General features: G+C 39.1%; 1 protein-coding gene across 2 annotated transcripts in view; it reads right to left on the bottom strand.

Moving 5' to 3' along the window:
• Positions 1-504: 504 nt before the first annotated feature.
• LOC102200865 (coiled-coil domain-containing protein 172) overlaps positions 505-9,150 on the bottom strand; it is an 18,623-nt gene continuing 9,977 nt past the window's right edge. For both annotated transcript variants that reach the window (XM_005741538.2, XM_005741539.2), the window contains 2 exons: positions 1,025-1,100; positions 505-795 (listed from right to left, as the gene is read on the bottom strand). In XM_005741538.2, coding sequence (XP_005741595.1) covers positions 760-795; positions 1,025-1,100 — 112 coding nt within the window. In that variant the 3' untranslated portion in view covers positions 505-759. The remainder of the gene's footprint in view (positions 796-1,024; positions 1,101-9,150) is intronic.

Here is a 9,150-nt window from a genome sequence, read left to right as displayed (position 1 = left end):
TTATCTAATCTTTGTGTTGAACAGACCTCGTCTATGAACCCTTATTATGATTGTGACATTACTGTTGGACCAGTGAAGAGTGGCTGTCCTCTCTAACAATCCTATAGCTAACTGGGGGAAAACTGGAGCCATTTTTTTTTAATCAAAAAATGTATTTGTTTCAGTCTGGTGGTAAAGAGCATACTTAAGCTGAAAAAGGCAGCATTAGATAGGTAGGTATCCAGGGAACAGGATATGATGAATGTTATAAATAATAAAAAATAAAATAAAATGCATGCAACAATCATGCAATGTCTGTTCACCGCTGTTTCAGTAGGCATGATCTGATTGGACTGGAATGTAGCAATACCATATTCTATACACTAGAGGGCAATATAAAATCACTTTTGGGACAAAACTTTGAATACCTTTTTTGCACGTGTTTGTGAGTAGTTACATTAATAAGAATCATATTTTTTTATATAACTTGTTGGTGTTATAAGCAAGGATTAGACACATGGAAAAAAGGATTCATACATTTTAATAAACTTGGGGTTTTTTTCTCAGAAATGGGCACAAAAGTGTAAAGACCAACAGAAAGAAAATATTGAATCCACACATAGAAAAACAAATATTATCCAGGGCTTAGTTAAGACTCTTAGGAGGTAAAGAAGAATAAAGACAGCAGGGAAGCAGAAACTAACCGTCTGTAAATCAGCATCTTTGTTTTTGAACATAAGACAAACAAGATAAACTTTGCAAATTATCAGCGTGCCTAACCTAACACTTCTCAGCCCCTTGGCTGCTGTCCAGCTTCTGCAATTAAAAAAGAAAGGAAAAAAATAGGTTTACAAAGAACAAATGTGACAATGACAAATGTTTTGCAAATGAATAATGATATGCATTTTAGCTCATGTGTTACATTTGGAAGTTTGCTCACAACTACCTTTCAAAACTTCTAAGCAAATTTGACAGCATCTGTGTATGACTGTCATGCTAAAAAAGGGAAAAAATAAATGGAATAATTTAAATAAAAGCCACCAACTTGAATTTCTGAGCTTAGTTCCTCTCGCAGATGCTCAAGTTGTCCTTCTTTGTGCATCTCCAGCTCCTTCCTCAGCCTGGCAAGTAAATAAAACCACGTCAGTAACAAAACATAACATTTGGATAAACTTTTTTTTTGCATGTAGAGTTTAAACTGCTTATTTTTTTCTGGTATATTGTTTTTATCATTATATTTACTTTTGCTTTGTTATTGTGTCCAAAATAAAAGAAATACATAACATAATACAATTTTCCCTCTAGTATTTATAATGGTGGGAACACCGAATCCACATGCACAAAATATTTCAAATGCTTTCTGAAAAACAACAAAATGAACACAATAGCTGCCATCTGTTAAACAGATTTCCCCTGAAGTCTGAGTTTACTTGACTGTTTGACATTTCAGATGAATGTTCAGAGCGAGGTGTTGTAACTATATGTGCAACATAAATCACAGCGTTTGACTCGGTGACTGTTTGTTTGCACAAAAACAATTTCACTACTGGATTAGGACTATGGTTCAACTAAGGTATTTACAATTTACTGTATCCCAGCATCCACTGACAGTACATTTACATGAGTTAAAAACTGATGAATTATCTTGAAACAGATCCTACCAATCCATTTTCTGCCATTTATCTGGGTCAGCAGGGAAAAGTGTGGGCAGTCTGAGCAGAGATGCCCAACCTCCTGCTCCCCAGCCACCTCCCAGGGGGACACAGAGGCATTCCCAAGCCAGCTAAGAGGCATAATCTCTCCCGTGCGTCTGCTCATGGGCCTCCTTCTAGTTGGATATGCACAAAACACCTCACACAGGAGGCATGTTGATCAGACGCATACCTAAAACGGCTCTTTTTGATGTAGAGGAGTAGCTTCTGTAACCTAACCCTGTTCCAAATGACTGACTCAGCTGCATTTGAATAAAGCACCAAATCCACACTTTTAAGCTTAAATTTCAAAACTTACACTAACTACTGATCTTATCTATTTCTGATTTTATCTGTTTTGATTTTATATACTGTTTTGTTTGTTTGTTTGTTTGTTAAGTGGGTTTAGAGCTCTGGGTAGCTCCCCAACTGGGTCTAGACTGGGTCTAGAGAGTATTTTAAATTCAGGGAATTTAAAATAGAAAGTAGCTCGTCCACAGAAGGACTGGTAGCTCCCCTTACGATAAGGGTTCAGATCGCGCGAACAGGTGTGAAATGTGTGTGTTTAGTTAGTTTGTTTGTTTGCTTGTTTTAATCAATTTTAAATCATGCTTTTTATTTGTTTTTGTTTCTAATGTCTCTGTAAAGCACTTTGAATCACCTTGTTGTTGAATTGTGCTATACAAATAAATTTGCCTTGCCTTCTGTAACCTAACCCTGTTCCAAATGACTGAACGCCTCACCCATCTTAGATTCAGAGCTATGATGAGGAGAAAAATCGTCCATGATACCTCACCCAGGACAGGGTTACCAGGCCCCACACTGGCCTTGGGGAGGCTTTTGCCAGTAAGCATCTACTGGCTCAGCTACAATGAGTCACTGGGGTAACCCTCGCTCTGGTGCTCTATGTATCAGGCAGCGTTCAGAGGTGGAAGCCTCAGAAGTCCAACGCCTTGTTGCCAAAACCGGTAACAGATCATTCTGTGATCAGCAGATCCTGCATGATGTAACCTTTGTGGCACACTAAGAAAATGAAGCCAGACCGAGGGACTGCAGTACTTGATAAAAGTGACTAAACCGCATGAGGCATAATTGTGCGCTGTTAATTCAAAATGTACACCATGTATGACAAATGTCACAGCTGAAGAGGAGGAGTGTAGAGACAAGCACAAACACTCACAGCCTAAAATGTTAGACTCTGCGGCTCCTCCACAAAGCTGCAGTCAACACTGCATTCTCCCTGTTTTTGTGTATTTAGTAATGTCTCCTGGAGCTTGTTCCACAGATATAAGGATGAACAGAAGACCACGAGGGACGAATTTCTAAGTATAAAATGAAGTGACAGCAATAAATCAAGTGTAGCAATTTCTCTCACACCAAAATCATTCAAATGGAAATTTTTAAAGGCGGGTTGGGTGCTTTAAAGTGCTAGGCTGCAGGTGAGAAGAGACATAAAAGATGAGGACACACAGATGCAGAAGGAATGCGTCAATGAAAGAAAGAAACATTTTGAGACCAGCAGAAAGCTTTTTAGTCTGGTTAAAGCCGAACTACTGATGTGCAAATTCAATTAGTAATTGGAAATCCAGACTTTTTATTTAGCTCAAATATGTATACGCACTGCTTAGTTCTCTTTTTCTAGGAAATCATAGCTGCTACACACAGAGCATGATATTTTTTTACCCCAGAAGAAATACGCAGAATTTTTCACTCCACATATTTAAAGGTCACGTTTTCTTAAAAAGTAGTTTTCCTCAGACTCAGAGTTGACGTTTTAGTCCCATCTATGTTCTGATTTATAGAACTTTCTATTCCTAAAAATGTTGCAAGAGCAGAATTTTTTGGACAACATTTTCTAAATGATAAAAAGAGAGGAATTAGACAGATGACGCCTTATCTGCATATTCAGCCAGGGTCATATTACTTTGTACTCGTAGGCAGATTTCGTCTGCAGCAGGTGAGTCATCCATCCACACATGCACATTTTCAAAACAAACACAGACGACAAATATAAAGAATAAAATATAATTAGAAGATAAATCCAAAATCACTGCTTTATGTAGGATATCAAAAACTATCATTTGTTCATCTGAGTGATGGTCACAGGAACAAAGCTGGTTTTACTGTGTTTATCCAGAAGAAACTGAAGCTCATAATGCAAAGGATATGCGTGGTCAGGTAAAGTCTAACATTAACAGAGTCATCTGCATACTTTTAAATGGTCCTGCTTCCACACCCACTCTGATACAGGACACAAAGGGTAGGAGTGAAAGCACGCAACCCAGTGTGACGCCAGTCCAGGGGCAAAGTCAGGAATCCAGCCCAAAAGATTTTTGTTCATGTCAAACTGTTTTTAAAAGTCTGCTGATTAAAACATGGAGGTTAAATGTGGTGAAGGCCGAAGAAAAATCAGAACATTTAAGAAAAGTTTGAACACCTAAAACAACAACGATGTAGAGATTTTCATGGGACTATTTTTTATATTTTTTAGTAAATGGACTGGTTCTTAAATATCGCTTTTCTACTCAATCTGAGCACTTTACACAACTTCTTCTAAACACTTTCTATCTAACATTCACAGTATAATAGATGCATCGGAGAGCAACATGGGGTTAGTGTCTTACCCAAGGATATTTGGCATGCAAACTGGAATCGAACTGCCAACCTTCCAGTTAGTAGGTGACCTAGTCCAGTGGTTAGCACCTTTGGCACAGTAACAAGGTTCTGGGTTTTAACTGGCCTCTCAGTGCGTAGTTTGCATGTTCTCCCTGTGGCTGTGTGAGCTTCCTCCCACAGTCCAAAGACATGCATGTCAGGTGAACCAATGATCTGAATCTCTGCTAAATTGACCATATGTCTGAATGTGAGTGTAAGTGGTTGTCTGTCTCTCCAGCCCGAGCCCCCTGCGACCATGAACGGGAAAAAATGGAGAAATGGATGGAACCATTTTTTGCTATTGGGGACATAATATTAAGTCCTAATCATGTGTAAAAAATGCATTTACAAAAATATAATGAATGGAAGTTGTGATGATGATTTTAATGCCTTAATATCATTAAAACTGGGCAAGTTTCACTGTGATATGTGTAAACTGAAAGTTTTAACGTGCTCTGCTAGTGTTCGCTTAATTAAACCTAAGATGAGAATAAAAGGGAGAAAGAAGCTGTTACTACTGTAAAGTTTTAAAAATTAGCACTTTTGCAACAATATCTTGGAAGACATGTAATAACAATGACAAGTTTTAAACAAAGCAATCACATAAAGTATATCAGATAAAGACAGATCAAAAATGCACTTGAACGTAATCACATATGTGAACTTTATGGACTGCTGCTCCTCAGTTACAGACTGAAACAAACTTCTTCTTGTGCCTTTAAAAGCAGTCTGCGCTTATGGCAGCAGAGTTAATATTTCACACTATAATTTCATAAACATACAATTGTGTTACTCAGTTCAGTTTGTCTCTGATAAACCATTGGACTTTGATCCACGCAGCGTGACGCCTTGGCTGTGATTGAACTGTTATGGCAGTTGTGGAGGATCCATACTGAGCTACACCTGAATTGAAGACGAATGAACCGTTTCTGCTTTTATTGGAAGTTAATGAAACAATAAAACAGCCTGCCTAAAATTGCATTTTCACAGTTTGAAAACCAACAGACGCGTTTTAAACTTTACACTTCTCTCTGGAACTTACAAATCCGATTTTTAAGGCGACCAGGCTGTGCTTCAATCGACGCAATAATGTCCCTAAAGCAATACTCATTTGGCATTTTGGCTGTTGGTGGTCTCTGCTGGCTTTTACTGGAACTCTACAGAGCTATGACATCTTTAAATGAACACTCATAAATAATTTGCCAGTAATATGTCAGTGAAGAAAATCCGACACATAATAAAATACATACAGCTCTTATATAATCGATTCCAATCACATAGGTGCATATTTCAAGTATCTTTCTATTGTGACAGTGTCCAGTCTGCACCAGCAGCCACTGTTTTGCACACTGAACACTTTTTAAATGACTCTTGCACTCTTTCAAATTGACATGCATTCAATTTCCAACAATCAATAAGCAGAGAGTTAAATATGCGTTTTAAAGAGACGCTGCAGTGGCTAAAGACAGGATTGATGGTTTCAGTTCAGAATGGATGATCATAAGAATGGCTACGACAGGAGGGGGTGTCTCCGCCAAAGCTACATCCTCAGCACTTCCCGGGGCTAATAAGCCCAGCGGTAATGAAGGACCTAGTATGTTTAATGAGGCTGATGGATGAACAGGACATGCCACGCACATGCATGATTTAAGATGATACTAAGACAGAGAGAGTGAGAGAGAGCGAGAGACAAAAGGTGGGCTAACAAAAAAAGGAAGCGCACATGAAGATTAATATATAGAGAAATATAAATAAAGCACACCAAAGGGAAGCAAATGTTTTTTACATGCCCTTATTCCTTTCCTCTTTAATATCTTTATTTCAAAACCTGAAACAAAACTGATCCGTGGTATTGTGGAGAGGACATTATCCAAAGTGGCGGCATCAGCAACAACAATGACCCTTCCTTCCTGGAACACTATTGATCTCCAACCTTTAATTAAATAAAGGACGTCTCTCAATGTAGCAACAGGGTGAACCTGTTTCAATACGTTTCTGTAGGAAAGAATGTAATTTATGTCATGCATCTATACTGTATACTGTCCATCTGTACTGCAATGGGAGCACATCTCTGTCCTAAATGACGTTCCGGGTGCTTTCTGCCGCTTCTTTTTAGTGTTTAGTTTTATATTTAAGTATTCTTGTATTTGTGTGCGTAAGGAAGGGAATGCATGTTTGTGTCTGTGGGTGCCTGTTTGTCTATGCCTATGTGTCAGGTCAGGTCTAAGACTCTTTCTCTTCTAAGAACATCTCAGGTTCCCCCAGTGCCCCAACCCGCCATTGCGTTGGTGGTTCCCAGTGTCCGGGGCTGGGTGCTCGGGTGTGTACTGGTTTGCTTCCTGGCAGCCGCTTGGCATGGCATGCTGTCATTTTTTTTTCCTCTTTTCTTTTCTTCCCTGCTATTTTTTCTCAGTCTTCATGTTAACTCTCTCTCCAACTTCACTTTCTTTCTTTTTTTTTTCTTTTCCATCCCCAGTCTTGTCAGTTATGGTCGTAATAATCCAAAATAAAGAAATCCTAATAAAATATAACTATGACGCAGACCACTTTTGGCCTTTCTTTGGCCTTCAGACAGCAATTCTGATTGTTACACTGTCAGACAGAACAGGGGGAAAAAATCCATGTATATATTTTTCTTGTACTTACTGAGAAATAAGAAACATTAAGACATGTAGCTTTACGGCTACAGCACAAAGTAAAAACTGATTTAAATTACAACAACAACATCGTTAGAAAGATTTGACTGAAAATATGAATGAAAAATTGAATAAAGAAACTGAAAAGCAAAGACAGGCTAAATGAAAACCACATGGATCAAAGGCTATGGATTTCAGTTTAAATATCTTAGCAGGATGAACACAGACTGATTATTCAATGGAGAAGGATGTGTTGGTACAAAATGTCCAGACAGGAACTCCATGAATAACCATCTGACACACTAGAGGTTAATCCGAAAAATCAGAAACAGCAGGAACTATGGGAAACAGTATGACATATCAAGGAACTAAATCCACAGGAGGTGACGTGGAACTGCTCATGGCTCAATGAGACACGGAAAGTAAACTAAAATTAAAGCAAACGACTATCAAAGTAATACGGGAAATAACTAAAAGGGGAGCACTAACACAGTGACAGAGACTTTACTACACATGGGGAGCACAGGGGAGGCACGTTTAACTGACAGAACAAATACTATAAACACCAAAGTAACTGGAACAGAAGCACCAAAGTGACAACGCAATAAATAAACAAAGAATCAAGCTAAAGACGATTAATCGTCAACACAACTTAGGAGTTCAAAAACAGAGAACCCAGGGCTGTGACACCCACATATTTATAATTGAATACTGAACTGCACCGATTAACAACTATTAACAATGTAATATAACGGACAGAGAAAACAGTGAGCACAGAGGGATCTTGATGCTTAGCTTTCCTACATGTGAAGCACGAGTTTGGTCCTCTTTCAAACAAATGTCACTTTTAAGCTGCTACATTCATGGAAGCTAAGCTGCGAAGCTTTCTGAGAGTGTTCAGGTCATTTTACACTGAAAGTGTCCAAGTGACTTGGCTAACTGTAGCAACTTGTTAACAAGTAGCTAATGTTAGCTTTCTAACACCAACTGAACACAGGATACTAAAACAGTCATCTAATGTTCTCAGGCAACTCGTCAGCCCTCAATTTTATATTGTGCTGTTGACTGTTTTCTCTGGCTGTGAAAATTACTATGATCAGTGCCTCCTTTTGTTGTTATTTAGGCCCTGATAACATTTGATGATACTAACAGAGTTCAATATGTCATGCTATAAATGTCACGGTCCTGAGTCTGGTGACTCAGTGTTTATGTTTTTGTTTATTAATATTATTTGATTCAGTGATTTCTGGTTATACTTTAGTGATTTTTAGATCTTAGGTTTTGTTACTGTGCCTCCCTTGTGTTCTCTGTGTCAAGTCAGTTATGTTTTCTTGTCTGTTCTTTCCTGGTTTCTATGTTCGTGCATCTCCTCGGTCTTCCCTGTCATCCGTGTCTCCTTGTCAAGTCTGCGTCTGGATTGCCTGTTTTGTATTTCCTGTTTTACTTTGACGGTCTCGTGTCCTGTGTTCACTGTTTTGAGTTTAACTTCCACCCTGTCTCGTTTGGTCAGATTAGTCACAGCTGTGTCTCCCTCCTGTTTCCAATTCCCTCCTCACTTCCTGGTGTATTTAAGCCCTGTGTTTTCGTCTGTCCGTGTGTTGTTATTACCTTATGTTGCTGTGTGTCTTGCTGTGCCTTTTTGGTCCTTATGACTAAATGGTTCTTCTGAGTTTCTAGTTTTAGTTTGTAGTTCCAAAGTTTCTATTTTTATATTTATATATTTCTAGTTTTATTTATGTTTTCTTGTATTGAGTTTTGCACAGCCATTAAAGCTGCCTCCTTCAGTTAAACCTTTCGTTTCAAGCTCAACATCTCTCTGAGCAGTGCCGTTGTTCCCACGTGCTTCAAGGCCACCACCATCGTCCCCGTGCCCAAGAAGTCTTCTGTGTCCTGTCTCAACGACTACCGTCCTGTTGCACTTACACCCACCATCATGAAGTGCTTCGAGCGGCTCGTCATGAGACACATCAAGACCCTGCTGTCCCCCTCACTGGACCCACTGCAATTTGCATACCGCCATAACCGCTCAACGGATGACGCCATCTCCACTGCACTCCATCTTGCCCTGACACACTTGGACAAGAAGGACTCACACGTCCGAATGCTGTACATAGATTTCAGCTCAGCATGCAACACGATCATCCCCCAACAACTGATCGGAAAGCTGAGCCTGTTGGGCCTCTCACACA

Source organism: Pundamilia nyererei, unplaced genomic scaffold, assembly GCF_000239375.1.
Source record: "Pundamilia nyererei isolate P.nyererei 1_Seehausen unplaced genomic scaffold, PunNye1.0 scaffold00111, whole genome shotgun sequence".
NCBI classification, from domain to species: Eukaryota; Metazoa; Chordata; class Actinopteri; order Cichliformes; family Cichlidae; genus Pundamilia; species Pundamilia nyererei.
Note: the sequence above shows the minus strand (reverse complement) of the source record. Positions and strands in the feature narration are given on the sequence as shown.